The 17223-nt window shown below is 38.1% G+C and overlaps 1 protein-coding gene across 2 annotated transcripts in view; it reads left to right on the forward strand.

The window, feature by feature from the left end:
* The window catches only part of PTPRB (protein tyrosine phosphatase receptor type B), an 85364-nt gene that overhangs the window by 37358 nt on the left and 30783 nt on the right, over positions 1 to 17223 (forward strand). For both annotated transcript variants that reach the window (XM_039344477.1, XM_039344478.1), the window contains 5 exons: positions 96 to 356; positions 2509 to 2775; positions 5676 to 5939; positions 14059 to 14322; positions 16061 to 16324. In XM_039344477.1, the coding sequence (XP_039200411.1) occupies positions 96 to 356; positions 2509 to 2775; positions 5676 to 5939; positions 14059 to 14322; positions 16061 to 16324 (1320 nt within the window). The remainder of the gene's footprint in view (positions 1 to 95; positions 357 to 2508; positions 2776 to 5675; positions 5940 to 14058; positions 14323 to 16060; positions 16325 to 17223) is intronic.

Below are 17223 nucleotides of genomic sequence, written 5' to 3' on the forward strand. Positions count from 1 at the left end.
ATATTTTTTATCAAAACAGTATCACTAACTCCTTTTCAAAATGCAGCTCATAAAACCTCAATATTGTGACGGTATTTCTTTTTTTCCCCCTGCAGCTCCACAGCCGGTTCTTCAGCTCCGTGTGAAGCAGGCTAATGAATCATCTCTAACAATCATGTGGGCGACCCCTCACTCTGACTGGGATCACTATGTGGTTTCACTGGGACACCGGTCCCTCACAATCGTCAACAGGGCTCTGACTAAGGAAGCCAAAGAATTTACTTACCGTGATCTGTCTCCTGGACGAAAGTACACTGCTAATGTCACCACCATAAGTGGGGATTTGAGTAACTGGACTTCAATTGTGGGTCATACAGGTACCATACTATTGACATATTATTGGTCTTGTTTTTTTAAAAAAAAAAACTAACTACCTTGTGTGGTTTTCTTAGATATTGCTTTTAAAAACTTCATGTCTTCTATAAAACAGAAATTATGTCTACCCAGAATATACAAATCATGAAGAGCTCTGCAAGATTTGATCCAAAGCCATGTATAGACTAAAACTGGGACTGGCAACTTGGTGATTAAATGAAATGGTCATTAAGTGAAACCATGATTGTGTTTATGTTTTTTCTTCAGTTTTCTTGGTCTATACTTTATAGACCTAAAAAGATCTCATAAATGTGAAAATTTACGAGATGTGTAAACTTTTTCATCACCATTGCAACTCTGACCAGTTATTAAATGAGGCAATCTCTAAATAAGGACTACTTCTATCTAGCATTCTGTTCCCATTGTAGTCAACCAGATGTTTGCAGAATCTCACAAGCAGAGCAGGAGCCAAAGCATTTTCAATTTTGTTTATCAGCCTAGTGCTTCTGATGCTAGAGTTAAATGTCTAGCCATCACAACAAGTATCCCCTAATAAGCTGTTGCTTTATGAATGTATCATTTTAAAGCAATTCAGTTGGCAGCCATCATGACATCTTGTGGCAGTGAATCAAATCTACCTTGTCATCTTATTCATTTTTTTGCCTCTAAAGGCATACCAATATGGTAACATTTCCTCAGAGAGGAATTATTTTAGAACCAATCATTTTCCTTGCCTTTTTCTCCACATTTTCTAGCTGTCCAATAGTTAGTTTCTATATCTAGTATTCCAAGAATTGCAATACCTGGGATCTATATAAAGGTTTTACAATATTAGCAGCTTCGTTTTGCTCATGGGATATGTTTTTTATAGTATTTATTTGATATATTGATATTTTCATTGAACTGTCACAACTGCAATATCTCTGTCTTGGTCAATTTTTGCAAATAAGATATAAACACATATATGCAATACTAAGAGGTTTTGCCCCAGTCCACATCATGGTTTGTTATTTACACCGAATTCTGATTGCATGCCATTACATATTCCTCCATTTTGAAGAGATCCTTTTGCAAATTTTCACCACCACTTTTCTTTAACCATCCTTAATCACTGGTTTTGTGTACAAATAAAATCACCTCACTCCTCAACCACGACTTCACATTCCTTATTTATTAAATTACAAATTCAGTTTATTGCAATAATGGAATAATGGAATAATTACATATTTTATTGTAATAACTGTATACTTATTTTTACATCTGCTCCTTTAACTAAGAGTTTAGTTTAACTAATAAGCAGATCTCTCCTCTTCTGCTGTGACCTTTATTTAAGAATTCTTGGTGAAAAACTTCATTGAAAGGCTTTTGAAGCTGTAAACTGTATTCATTGGATCATGCTATTCATTTGGCTTTGGGAATTTTTTACAGGATGCCTTGCATCAAGATCTCTTTCGGATGGCATTTTCATTGGTACATGTAGGCTTCTGTAAGGAATAAAAACATTGTAACAAGTGTCCTTTTTAATAAATTAGAATTAATAAACAGAAAAGATTGGCCTATACTTGGCAAAAATACGTGTTTTGTTCCACCCTCCATTATTAAAATTGATTCTAAGAGCTTTTGTTCCCAAGAGACCAATAATTTTCAAATTTCAGAAATGTTCAAGACATTTGAACATTTGACCATGTACAGGTAGTCCTCGCCTTACAACAGTTCTTTTAGTGACCATTCAAAGTTACAACACTGAAAAAAGTGACTTATGACCATTTTTCACACAATCGTTGCAGCATCCCCATGGTCCTGTGATCAAAATTCAGACGCTTGGCAACTGACTCTTATGTATGACGATTGCAGTGTCCCAGGGTCACATGACCCCCTTTTGCGACCTTCTGACAAGCAACAGGAAAGCCAGATTTACTTAAGAACCATGCTACTAACTTAACAATTACAGTTGTGGCAAGAAAGGTCATGAAGTGGGATAAAATTCGCTTAACAAATATCTCACTTAGCAACAGAAATTTTGAGCTCAATTGTGGCCGTAAGTCGAGGACTACCTGTATTATGAATTTTATTGGTATGATTTTGAATTTTATGTAAATGTTATGTAAATATAAACCATAATTTCATTCATTAATCCTAATGCTAATCTTCCAGTTCCAGCACAAGTGATGAGCTTAAATGTAGCAAACCAAGGAACAACCAACAGTCTATTCACCAACTGGATAAGGCCAAAAGGAGATGTAGATTCATACCAAGTATTGGTCATTCATGAAAATGTTGTCATAAAAAATGAGACTGTTTCCAGTGATACCGATAAGTACCACTTTCAGTCCTTAAAACCTGGAGGACTCTATTCAGTAGTTGTTACCACTGTTAGTGGAGGAATATCTTCCAGACAAGCGATTGCTGAAGGAAGAACAGGTAGGTAGATAATGTATACATTTATTCATGAGTGAATATGTTAAAATGATTGTATCATGTCAGTCCTTCAGAGAGGAAACCAAATCAGCAATACTTTAAAATAGTGGTCAGGTGGCTTCTGACTGACTTGTCTTAGTAGAAGACTAGGTTGGTTGGATGGACTTGGGTAGGAGACTAGCAAGTCAAACAATGTCTGGAAAAGTCTACTGACTGAACCAGCAAATAAAAAAAAAAACTGGGGAAAAAGGCAATGGAAATTGATTCCATATTGCTCCATGTTTGAATCCATTAAATCATCAGGAATAAATCTCAGCTGGAATAGTAGTTCTTAGGGATTAAAATGTCCAATGGTGATCGTGAAGAAAGTGATGATGATAACTGAAAATGCCTGCTGCTTAAAGAACTAGATGTTTTTGTTTTAATATTGCCCAAATACCTCTGTTTTAAAAATATCCCTTGATTCTGGAATGTGCTAGAATAGCTATTTCTAACTTGGTGCCCAATAATTATGATGGCTGGGATATAGGAACTGGCCAACATGTCTGTGACAGTTGAATAACATTTGAGAGTTTGTGGCTTGCTTTACAAGGCTAAGAAATCTGATGCATTCTTCAAATGGAGCATATAGTGAGGTAAGAAAAAGAAAGCTTTACTTCTTTCTTGAAAGATAAAATAAAATGTGAGTATAATTATAGGTTGATAGCCAATTTGGTGTAGCAGTTAAGACACTGAAGTAAAAACTGATAGACTCTAAGTTCTAGTTCTGCCTTAGGCATGAAGCCAGCTGGGTGACCTTCATCTAGTCACTTCTCAACCCTAAGAAAGGGGCAATAGCAAACGTCTTCTGAAATCTTGCCTTGAACACTGCAGGGACTTATCCTGCCAGTCCCCAAATTTAAAGGCACTATCTCTCCCCACCCCCCACCCCCACCCCTCCAAAAAAACCCAAATTAAATTAAAATTCACCCGGCCACTGTTTTCTTGGGACTGACATTTTTCAGTATTTTCAAAAGAAAATAATGAAATATGTATTCCTTGAGCTTTGTTCACATTTGTATCATGGATTTTCCATTCTTCAGCTTATGTGAAAAGCTGCCATCATATACACATTCTTTCCTTTTAAGAATAAAGTTGATTTGATTTTTAAAATGGAGATTTCAGAAGAATATAAACACCCACAAATATTTGATAGGAATATGCTGAATTTCTTAAGTGATAGGTAAAATGCTTGAATTAATGCTTTTCAGTTACAGAATTTATATATTTTAAAAGCCTAAATTAATAGAGTCAGACATTTTGAGGATATATCATTTTATAATATGATTCAGATAATTATTGAAAGAAACTTGAAAAACAAATGTGAAAAAAAATAAAATTCATTCTCAGATAAATTGTTCATAAATCTTTCCACTAGAGGGCAGGCAACTTCAAAATTTGTGAAAGTAAGGTATTCTGTTGGGGCACCTCCAAAAGTTTGGCTGATCATTTTGCTTTTTTTTAATAGATGAACAACTGTAAATAAGATTCCTTGTATTTATTTGTGTGTGTATGTGTTGCTTTAATTAATGTTACGTGTCTAAGCTCTATATAAATTCCTTTTAACTGCAAAAATTGCTGATTCAATAAACTATATTGTACTAGCAGCATAAGTGCAAAGTAACTTTTTTCTGCTTGGTGTCCAAAACATTTAATTAAATTTGTAGAAGAGAGTATTGTGAATGCCATAGTCAGCACCAAGGTTACCTGGCTATTTTAGCCCCCATCCAAGGATTGTTTTAGGTTGAACTAATTTCCACCAGTCAGCAATGTTACTTATAGGGAGAATGGAGGTTTAACCCTTCATTTCTACTGTACAGTAGAAACAATATTTAGAACAGAATAACTCATCCCTGCTTTTTTCTCTGTTTTATTTTTCATTTCTTTGTGGCCATACAGCAAACTATAGTGGGGGCAGGAGCAATAAGCACCTCCTTTCTCTTCCTGCAGTAACAGTGATCCCAATCAGCCCATTGCATTTTTAATTTATTTTTTACTCCAGCACATTACAGGAAAAAAAGCTCTGTGGTGGCCGGAATTGTCATCTGATTGGAGGGAAAATGAAGTAGAGAGAAAGGCCACGACTTTTTGTTTTGATTTTTCCACTCAGGGTTTGCTTCAGCCTCACCCTGCAATTCTAATGTCCCTCCCCCCAACAGATTATCCCTAAGGGAATTGATTCTCAGTAGAAAAAGAGATGATCCCACTGTCTTGGTCTTCTAGATGAAGGAAGCTCTAAGCCTCCAGAAGAACAGGTGTGGAGGTAGTCTTCGGCTTACAATGACAGTTGGGACCAAAATTTCAGTTGCTAAGCAAGGTGAAATTTTACAACCTTTTTTCCACTGTTCTTAGGCAAATCACTGCAGTTCTTAAATGAATCATGAATTTGGCTTCCCTCATTGACTTTGTCAGAAACCAGCTGAGAAGGTTAGAAATGATATTCACTTGACCCTGGGACACTGCAACAGGCATAAATACATGCCAGTTGCTAGCACCCAAATTTTGAACATGTGACTGTGAAGATGCTACAACAGTTGTAAGTGTGAGGACTACTTATAACTCACTTTTTTTCAATGCCACTATAGTCACTAAATGAACTATTGTAATTCAAGGACTACCAAGGACTTCTGCATCAAAAGAACGAAGAATCTCATGGAAACTTAAAAACTAACAATTAGCATTGCATAAACTTTCTCGAATCAGAGTTCCACTTCAGGACTGAGATCTAAAAATGCTTATGCAATAACACATTTTTGTCATTTTAGGTATCACAAAATTCTCTGTTGTTATAAATGTGGACCTTATCAGGAAACTTTCTCTGAACACCTGGTAAAGTGAAAACTTTCTGTTGCTTTGATGTGCAGTTCCTTCCAGTGTAAGTGGAGTCACTGTGAACAATTCAGGACGGAGTGATTATTTGAGTGTTTCCTGGCTGCCAGCTGCGGGGGATGTGGATAGCTACATGGTGACACTCTCCCATGGAGGTCAGACTGTTCATATCCTCACCATTGCAAAATCCACCAGCGAGTGCTCCTTCAACACTCTCACACCAGGTCGTCTCTATGATGTGGTGATAACAACCAAGAGTGGGAAATATGAAAACGAGTCTTTCAGTCAAGAGAGAACAGGTAACAAATAGTTGAAGGAAGATGTTTGAATGTATTCAGCTAACTATGGATCTACCATAGCTCTATTATGAAAGCTTGTAGGTATGTCTGAGATACACAGACACACGCAGGCACACACATATATTGTGTCTCCCTGAGCTGTATGCTATGGGTGTCAAATTCGTGACATCACATGACGTGTCACAATGTATCACAACTTTTTTCCCATTGCCAGCAATGGGGTGGGCGCGGTTTTGGCATGATGCATCTGGCCCACGGGCCGGCAGTTTGATACCCCTGCTATATAATGTCAAGAAAGTAACAAGTACCAAGCTTTGCTCTTGACTGAATGGCAAAATATTGTTTGAACGGGTCTGCTTGCTAAATAATTGCATTAAAGAAAAATGTTGTGAACAAAAATTGTAAAAGATCATTAGGAATTAAGAATAAATATGTATTTTCATTCAGATGAAAACATTATTGCTTTTGATTGTTCAGTGTTATCATACTTTATACACTTTAGAATACATTTAATATTTTTCTCATAAAAGAATATAAAAACAATGAGTTATACTATGGACCAAAAAGTATTTGCTATTATAAGAGGGAATATTATTTTCTAACAGAACAAATACAAAAAGGCCAAAAATATATATTCACTTATTCTCCCATTTAGATCAGTGTAATATTGTGAAATAAATGTTTGTAACTATATATTATTGTATGTTCTCCTGAAAGACTAAGCTCCAACTAATAGTTTATACAAACAAGTTCTAACCCTTAATAAATAAAGTAAATATTTAAGAACCTTGTAGTATTTAAAGTGTACTCCAAAACTGACTATGTATTTACTATTTGAGTCAGGGCACAAGTAGTGTGTAACTGTGTTCTGGCAAGCTAATTAGTGGTGAATTGATGTGGGTGTGGGTGTGGGTGTGTGCAGGTGAGCAATTTTGTTCTGGCCAATTGGCTGGCAGTGTTGAGATTGTGAATGGTCTCTGGCCAGCTGACTGGCTGCCAATTTTGGGAAAAGCGGAGCTCAGACAGCATGAACATTATGACTGCCGAACATAGGGAGGCTGCCACCACCTGGTAGACCTCCATGGACCACAGGTGATTGACGGATAGTAATTTGAAAAAACTCTTTCAGCAGCTGCATGGCTGGTTATACTATATATATATAAAATAAGGTTGGAAGGGACCTTGGAGGTCATCTAGTCCAACCCCCTGCTCAGGCAGGAAATCCTATACCATTTCAGACAAATGACTATCCAATCTCTTCTTAAAGATTTCCAGTGTTGGAGCATTCACAGCTTCTGGAGGCAGGTTGTTCCACTAATTAATTGTTCTAACTGTCAGGAAATTTCTCCTTAGTTCTAGGTTGCTTCTCTCATTGATTAGTTTCCATCCGTTGCTTCTTGTCCTGCCCTCAGGGGCTTTGGAGAATAGCTTGACTCCCTCTTCTTTGTGGCAGCTCCTGTGAGATTGGAACACTGCTATCATGTCCCCCCTTGTCCTTCTCTTCATTAAACTAGACATACCCAATTCCAACAACCATTCCTGTAAGTTTTAGGCTCCAGTCCCCTAATCATCTTTGTTGCTCTTCTCTGTACTCTTTCTAAAGTCTCAACATCTTTTTTACATCATGGTGGCCAAAACTGGATGTAGTATTCCAAGTGCGGCCTTACCAAGGCATTGTAAAGTGGTATTAACACTTCATGTGATCTTGATTATATCCCTCTATTAATGCAGCCTAGCACTGTATTGGCTTTTTTGGCAGCTGCAGCACACTCCTGGTTCATATTTAAGTGATTGTCCACTAGGACTCCAAGATCCATCTCACAGTTACTATTATTGAGCAAAGTGCCTTTTAAACTATACCTGTGCATTTGGTTTTTCTTGCCTAAATGTAGAACCTTACTTTTTTTCACCACTGAATTTCATTTTTTAAATAGTGCCAAATGTTCAAGTCTGTCAAGATCCTTCTGTATCTTAAGCCTGTCTTCTGGAGTCTTCTTGGTGTCATCTGCAAATTTGATGAGTTTCCCATCTATCCAAATATGTGTGTATGTGTGTGTGTGACAGATATATAATATATATATATATATATATATATATATATATTATAGATATAGATATATACAGATAGATATAGATATAGAGATAGAGATAGATATGGATAGAGATAGATAGATAGATAGATAGATAGGTAGATAGATAGATGTCATATATATATATATATATATATATATATATATATATATATATATATATATATATATTAACCTTGAATGAACACCCTGTCAGCCCAGATATGGGAGAAAGAAATCTTCTTTCTTTTCTTTTCTTTTGCCTGTATCAGCTCAATCTAGAGCCATCCACAAGCAGCAGTCACTAACTGCGACATCATTTTACATTTTTAGATTTTGCTAACAAAGAATAAAGAGAGAATGGTATAGCTATTTCGAGTTCCTTTAGCTCTCATCAGCCAAACTTACTCTTCTGATAGCCCAGGTTCGAATCTCAGAAGAGTAAGTTTGGCTGATGAGAGTTAAAGGAACTCTCCATAGGATCCTCACCAAAGCCAAAATCAATGTCCTTTCCAAAGGATTCAACTTTGCAGGCGCTCCCAAACACATCCCCACTGAAACCATTATATGTGGAGTTGAAACCAGCCTGACCAAAATCAACCCCGACGACGAAACAGAATCAGACTCGAAATCACCAACATCCTCTGCACCAGCAAGCCACCCAAAAGCAACTTGCCCAAAGAGGAACAGACAGCACTACTTAACCTGAAAGAAGACACCAGCATAATAATCTTACCAGCAGACAAGGGCAATGCCACAGTGGTTATGAACACATCTGACTACCAAACCAAATTAACCATCCTACTCCAAGACTCTACATACAAACCCCTAAACACAGATCCCACCACCTACCTAGAAAAAAAAACACCAGATCCAAAATAAAAGCCTTCCCCATTAGCGAAGAGATCCAGCAAAGAATCATTCCCAGAGAGAAATCATCCAGATGCCCTAAGCTCTATGGTCTCCCCAAGATACACAAAGAAGGAACCCCACTTAGACCCATAGTCAACTCCATAGGCTCACCTCTACAAAACCTAGTCAAATTTCTCGCCAAACAACTACAGCCCTATGCAGAATCCATCACCTCACACGTAAAAAACTCATTCCATTTCTTAGAGATCATAAAGAAACAAAACTTACAGCCCACCAACCTACTTGTGAGCTTCGATGTCATATCCCTCTTCACCCAAGTGCCAATCAAAGAAGCCTTGACAGCTATCCAAAACAAATATAACCCCCCCAAACACATCCTAGATCTGACCAACCACTGCCTACCCAACACATATTTCATCTATAATGGACAAAAATACAAACAAATAGAAGGAGCACCCATGGGATCACCCCTCTCACCTGTCATCATATGTGGATATGTCACCAACTCCACATATAATGGTTTCAGTGGGGATGTGTTTGGGAGCGCCTGCAAAGTTGAATCCTTTGGAAAGGACATTGATTTTGGCTTTGGTGAGGATCCTATCTGAGATGTTATGCACTATTTGTTTCATGTGTGGCTGTGAGGGAGGAGGGGTTTGTTTCTGGTGTTTTTGTAGTCTTTGGAGTTTGTTGGTGTGTGTGTCTGTCTTGAGGATGGTCTGTGTTTTGGCTCTCCAGACGGCGAGTTGTTTGGATTTGTCCCAAAGTGTGGGGTGGATCTTGTTGCTGAGTTTGAGGTGAAGTGTGAGGAGATCTTTGTTGATTCGGTCTAGGAGGAATCTTTTTGTGTGAAGTTCATTTCTGATTAGGGCCAATTCTGTTCTTTTCAGGATGCGTTTGGTGGCTGTAGAGTTGGAGTGGAATTTCAATTGGAAACCTGTGGGGATTAAATTTTGATCTCGGCAGTTGTGTAGGAATATGAGGTCACATAAAATGGAAGCTCTTTGGACTTTGAGTTTTTCATAGGTGCTGGTCAGATGGTGGGATATCCTCCCCGTAGAGGTACAATATTTGTTTTCTGAGGTTTTCGCGGGTGTTTGTATGTAAGTCTTTGGTTATTCGGGTTTTCTCCTGTGTCAAATTGAAAGTGTCTTGGTGACGTTTCGATGAAGTCTCATTCATCATCTTCAGGCTGGTGTTTTTGGCTTTTGGTTTTCGGTGTTTTCAGCACCCATGGGATCATCCCTCTCACCTGTCATTGCAAACCTCTACATGGAACACTTTGAAACCCAAACTCTAGAAAACTCTGATCACAAACCCAAACTCTGGCTCAGATATGTAGACGACACCTTCATAATCTGGCCACATGGGAAAGAAAAACTGGACAACTTCCTCACACAACTCAACAGCCTACACCCCAAAATACAGTTCACCATGGAAACAGAAGCTAATAACCAACTTCCCTTCCTAGATGTCTTAGTCTACAAGAAATCCAATGGCCCCCTAGGACACAGCATCTACCAGAAGAAAACACACACAAACCGCTATCTGCACGCTCGCTCATACCACCACCCAGCACAGATTAACTCCGTAGCGAAGACACTCATCTCTAGAACAAAATGCTTAGCTGATGAACAACACCTAAAAACTGAACTACACACTCTCACTAATGTACTTACATCCAATGGATTCCAAAGAAATAAGATTACTAAACTAATCCAAAAAGAAACCCCTACTAAAATCCAAGACAGAGAACAAGAAAACGGCAAAGCCCTCCTCCCTTACATAAAAGGCACCACAGACAGAATCAGTAAGATCCTCCACAAACACAACATTAAGACAGCATTCTGCACAAATAGAAAAATATCCACCATCCTAAGAAACCGCAAAGACAAAGTTGAGTTAGAAAATCAAGGAGTATACGAAATCCTATGCACCGCTTGTCCCACCACATACATTGGACAAACCAACAAAACAATAAGTGCACGCATTGAAGAACATAAGAACTCAGTCAAAAAAGAGGAACCAACTTCTTCCCTGGTCCAACACCTTAAATCACAGGACATGAAATTGACTTTAAAAAGACCAGAATTATCGCCAAAACTGAACACTTTAATAACAGAATAATCAGAGAAGCCATCGAGATAGAAAAACGCCCACACAGCATGAACAAACGAGATGATACCTCCCGCCTACCAGCCATTTGGAAACCCGCCCTTATTGACAAACGAGTCCCTAACACAAAGAATGACACCTGACCCACACTCACGAAAGCCACACAGGATGTCACCACCACACGTCCACTCAAAAAGCAAACCCAAACCTACGCCGATGATGAGGCACGACCACAAACCAGAAGCCAGATCATAGCTGCATCATTAGCCACTTTAAACCCCTCCAATCCATACATGAAGCAAACTGATACCCACCATGAAGATGAGGCATGACCACGAATGCGAAGCCAAACAATAGCAATGCAGCGCATCATCTCACATCCCCCTGTAACTCAGACTAACCTGAGCACAATAAAGCCCCCACCCAAACAGAACACTCCCGCAACCAATCAGAGCACAGCCAACCCCCCATCCAATCAGACTACAGCCAAGCTCCTAACCAATCAGAACACACGTCCATCCAATCAGAACACAGCCAAGCTCTCATCCAATCAGTTCATACCTCCATTGGCAGTTAAAAGGAAGAAACAGCTATGATCACACATTGCTTCTAGAAGCACGAAGCCGAAAACACCAGCCTGAAGATGACGAATGAGACTTCGTCAAAACGTCGCCAAAACACTTCCAATTTGACGTGGGAGAAAACCCGAATAACCAAAGACATATATATATATATATATATATATATATATATATATATATATATATATATGACATCTATCTATCTACCTATCTATCTATCTATCTATCTATCTCTATCCATATCTATCTCTATCTCTATATCTATATCTATCTGTATATATCTATATCTATAATATATATATATATATATATATATATATATATTATATATCTGTCACACACACACATACACACATATTTGGATAGATGGGAAACTCATCAAATTTGCAGATGACACCAAGAAGACTCCAGAAGACAGGCTTAAGATACAGAAGGATCTTGACAGACTTGAACATTTGGCACTATTTAAAAAATGAAATTCAGTGGTGAAAAAAAGTAAGGTTCTACATTTAGGCAAGAAAAACCAAATGCACAGGTATAGTTTAAAAGGCACTTTGCTCAATAATAGTAACTGTGAGATGGATCTTGGAGTCCTAGTGGACAATCACTTAAATATGAACCAGGAGTGTGCTGCAGCTGCCAAAAAAGCCAATACAGTGCTAGGCTGCATTAATAGAGGGATAGAATCAAGATCACATGAAGTGTTAATACCACTTTACAATGCCTTGGTAAGGCCGCACTTGGAATACTACATCCAGTTTTGGCCACCATGATGTAAAAAAGATGTTGAGACTTTAGAAAGAGTACAGAGAAGAGCAACAAAGATGATTAGGGGACTGGAGCCTAAAACTTACAGGAATGGTTGTTGGAATTGGGTATGTCTAGTTTAATGAAGAGAAGGACAAGGGGGGACATGATAGCAGTGTTCCAATCTCTCAGGAGCTGCCACAAAGAAGAGGGAGTCAAGCTATTCTCCAAAGCCCCTGAGGGCAGGACAAGAAGCAACGGATGGAAACTAATCAATGAGAGAAGCAACCTAGAACTAAGGAGAAATTTCCTGACAGTTAGAACAATTAATTAGTGGAACAACCTGCCTCCAGAAGCTGTGAATGCTCCAACACTGGAAATCTTTAAGAAGAGATTGGATAGTCATTTGTCTGAAATGGTATAGGATTTCCTGCCTGAGCAGGGGGTTGGACTAGATGACCTCCAAGGTCCCTTCCAACCTTATTTTATATATATATAGTATAACCAGCCATGCAGCTGCTGAAAGAGTTTTTTCAAATTACTATCCGTCAATCACCTGTGGTCCATGGAGGTCTACCAGGTGGTGGCAGCCTCCCTATGTTCGGCAGTCATAATGTTCATGCTGTCTGAGCTCCGCTTTTCCCAAAATTGGCAGCCAGTCAGCTGGCCAGAGACCATTCACAATCTCAACACTGCCAGCCAATTGGCCAGAACAAAATTGCTCACCTGCACACACCCATACCCACACCCACATCAATTCACCACTAATTAGCACATCCACGCAAAAAACAAACCCAAAGCCACACCGATGACGAGGCACGACCACAAACCAGAAGCCAGACCACAGCTGCATCACTAGCCACTTTAAACCCCTCCAATCCATACATGAAGCAAACTGACACCCTCCATGAAGAGGAGGCACGACCACAAACGCGAAGCCAAAAAATAGCAAGGCAGCCCAAAATCTCAAACCCCTCTGCAACTCAGACTAACCTGAGCACAACCAAACAGAACACTCCCCCAGCCAATCAGAGCACAGCCAAGCCCCTAACCATTCAGAACACACCTCCACCCAATCAGAACACAGCCAAGCTCCCACCCAATCAGTTCATACCCCCACTGGCAGTTAAAAGGAAGAAACAGCTAAGACCACACATTGCTGCTCAAAGCACGAAGCTGAAAACACCAGCCCGAAGATGACGAATGGGACTTCGTCAAAACGTCACCAAGACACTTCCAATTTTACGCGGGAGAAAACCCGAACAACCAAAGACCTACATACAAATACCCGCGAAAACCTCAGAAAACAAATATATATGAAAATATATAGTGATTAATATATGGACCACAATCCCATCATTTTAATTTAGGCAACATACTATATAACTCTTATTTTATTCATGCATACTACAGCCCTGGGAAATAAGTCATTTATATAGACGAGAAAAAAGAAGGTCAATAAAAATAGGATTTTGCTCAATTTTTACATATCCAAACAAATCATTTTGGCCTAGATAAGAAGACTCATTTGTAATGTTAGTAGCTCAATAATTACTGGCGTGATACCAGATACTCATCATGAGACTATGTTTATCAGGATAAATACAACTACAGCTAGGTCAAAATGATTATCCTTTCTTTAGAGTTGACCTATACCAATTCCTTTCTCAAATTAGTTTGTGTATCGACTGTATCAGATATAATGGCACATTGGAGTATGTTTTATTCTTTCAGTTCCTTCAAATGTCCAGGGACTCACAGTAAGCAATTCTGCAAGAAGTGACTATTTAAAGGTATCCTGGCTACATGCCACTGGAGACTATGACAATTATGAAGTGATCATCAAGCACAACAATGATTTCATTCAAACAAAAACTATCTCCAAGGATGTCAACGAATGTATATTCACTAACCTGATTCCAGGAAGGCTTTACAGTGTAACTGTTTGCACAAGGAGTGGAAAATACGAAACCAGTGAAAGGGCTAATGGAAGAACAGGTAAGTGAATGTTCAAGAGTGGTTCAAATAAGCTATAATTTAAAATTAAAAATCCAGTTTAAATATTACACATCTGAACTGAAGATGTTATTAATTGAACTGATTATTAAGGACTGTTTTCCTATGTAAAGAAAGATCAAATGCCTGTCTTATAATTTAATGTTTATGACCAGCTAATAAATTAAAACAAATCAACAAATTAAAATCAAGGTCATGCCACTCCAGAACTTATCATCGTTCAGTAAACTAATTCATTTGTTTAAACTTTGCAAAGTCTTCACTTCCAAGATGAATGGTTGTATGACTCTTAGCAATTAAGAGAATAGGTATTAACTTTCAGTCTACTGAAGAAACACTATTTTGTCCAGTGAGTAACATTCTTCATTTCAAGAATGTCCTGGATCAGGCTTTGCCAAGATACTATATTTATTAATTCTAGAACATAGAAGTGGCCCAGTTTGGAAAGATAGTTCTGAATTCTTATAGAAATCTTACACTGGATTTAGTAAGGCTATGTTCAGTGAAAAATATGCCCAAATTAAACATAAGATGTGTGTGCACGCTTGCATATGTACATTTATGACAAATAAGTTATGGAAAGAAAGAGATAATGTCATCTCCCATCATACAGCATTTCCTCTATACATTCTTAAGAAACAAATTGAATCATAGCATGCTAGCTATCACCAGAATAGTGTTTAACCTCATTCCTCAAAAAGAATATGTAGAACCTTTTAACGTGTTTAAAGGATATGTTAAATATCTTCCCTAAGTAAAGGAACCTAGGTTATATCATCTCATATATAGATGCCATGTCAAAAACACTATTGTGTTATAAAAGATGTATCAATTGGTTTAGGTTACATAAATAAATACATAATATTTCTATTAAGGTAGAATGCAAATAATTAAAGTTCATGCTCAGTCAAAAATACATGTATTTCAAAACGATTGAAATAATTTCTGAATGTATGTACAGGTAGTCCTCAATTTATGACCACAATTGAGCCCACAATTTTAGTTGCTAAGTGAAATGGTTGTTAAGTGAGTTTTGCCTGATTTTTACGACCTTTCCTGCCACAGCTGTTAAGTGAATCAAAGTAGTTGTTAGTAACACAATTGTTAAGTGAATCTGGCTTCCTCATTGACTTAGCTTGTCAGAAGGTGATCACATGACACTGGGATGTTGCAACAATCATAAATAGAAATCAGTTGCCAAGCATCTGCATTTTGATCATGTAACCATGGGGATGCTGCAGTGGTCAAAAGTGTGAAAAATAGTGATAACTCACTTTTTTCATTCTCCTTGTAACTTTGAACAGTCATTAAACAAAGTCGAGGACTACCTATATTAGCCCAGTTATGATAGGCAACAAGAATGCATGCAGCTCTCCATAGGTAAATGAATAGGTTGGTGAAGAAAGGTCTATGGGCCGTCTTCTGTACCAGTCGCATAAATCAAGCGGCCTAAAGAAATGGTAATCCTCCCCTTTGCAAGAGCTTTCTTCCTCTTTCATTTTAATGCTTTTAGGCTTTAAGTTCAGTTCAGTAAAAAGATCTTTAATTATCACACAGTAAGCTAATTATAGGGTTTTTTTATAATAACTTTCTTGATGGCTAATAAAATTTGTGGTTTTATTTAAAAGCTGATCAAAATGAGTAAACTGCTCCTCAAGGCTATGTGTGTTTGTGTATATGTATATGTGTACCTCACACTGTCCTTTCCCTCATTCTTCAGTTCCAGAATCAGTAAAAGAGTTAACTCTTAGTGACAGAAGTACTGAAGATTTATATATTACTTGGTCCAAAGCTGATGGAGATGTCGATCAATATGAGATCCAGCTTCTGTTCAATGACATGAAAGTTTTTCCACCTCATCACCTTGAAAATACTGTCGAATCATTCAAGTTTACATCCCTCACTCCAGGCCGCCTTTACAAAATTGTTGTCATGACAATAAGTGGCGAAGCACAGCGTTCTACTTTCATAGAAGGATTGACAGGTTAGGAAAAAATATATCAAAAGACTTCTGAACTTGCCTTTGTTGGGTGACAAATGCATGAGAGCTGTAATTTTTTACAAATCTGGGACAATGCAGTATGATCTAGCACAGAGGTCCCCAACCATTTGGGCACCAGGGACCAGTTCTATGGAGAAAGGTTTTTCCACAGACCAGAGTGTGCATGGTTTTGTGTGCTGTCTGCATCCCATGGATGGGGCTTTGCTTGTTTATGCAGACCAGTTGCTGGCATGCTGCGACCCGGTACCAGTCCATGGACCGGGGGTTGGGGACCCTGATCTAGCAGATCGCAAGAAGGGAAATGCATTTTTAATTCTGTACCTATGTATTTGGGTCTTCCTCCACATGCAACATAGGGGATACAGTATGACTTAATATACAAAAACAGCATGCAAGAAGGGGCTGTGTATGGTCACAAACTTGTATGGCTTTACAATGAGGGACAGCATTGCTTGAGAATTTACATTAGAAGAGGAGTATGTCTCCATCTTCTACATGTAGGTATCTAGAAGTATTTGCTTGAACAATTTGAAAAAACAATCCTAGGCTAAGAAGGCCCCAGCCTTGTCCATTCCAACATGGTGACATAAACATTATCATAAAATATTTCATGACATAATACAAAATGTCATAAAACATTTCCTGTGGTCAATTGCTAATGTTTGACAGTGCTGTACAGTTCAATATAGGCTATTTTCGAAGCAGATATATAACTGAATATATCTCTGAATTTTTAAGAACTTTTCCAATACTTTAGAAGCTCTGCCTTCTTAGAAAGCATTGAGAAATCTGGTAAGGAAATATGTCTGAAACAATGATCCAAGAGGCACAGGTTGTCTAGTAGAACCTAAAAGTGAAAGTACACTCTTATCACAGAATTG

Source organism: Crotalus tigris, unplaced genomic scaffold, assembly GCF_016545835.1.
Source record: "Crotalus tigris isolate CLP2741 ecotype Arizona unplaced genomic scaffold, ASM1654583v1 scf7180000017916.3911339, whole genome shotgun sequence".
Taxonomy (NCBI): Eukaryota; Metazoa; Chordata; class Lepidosauria; order Squamata; family Viperidae; genus Crotalus; species Crotalus tigris.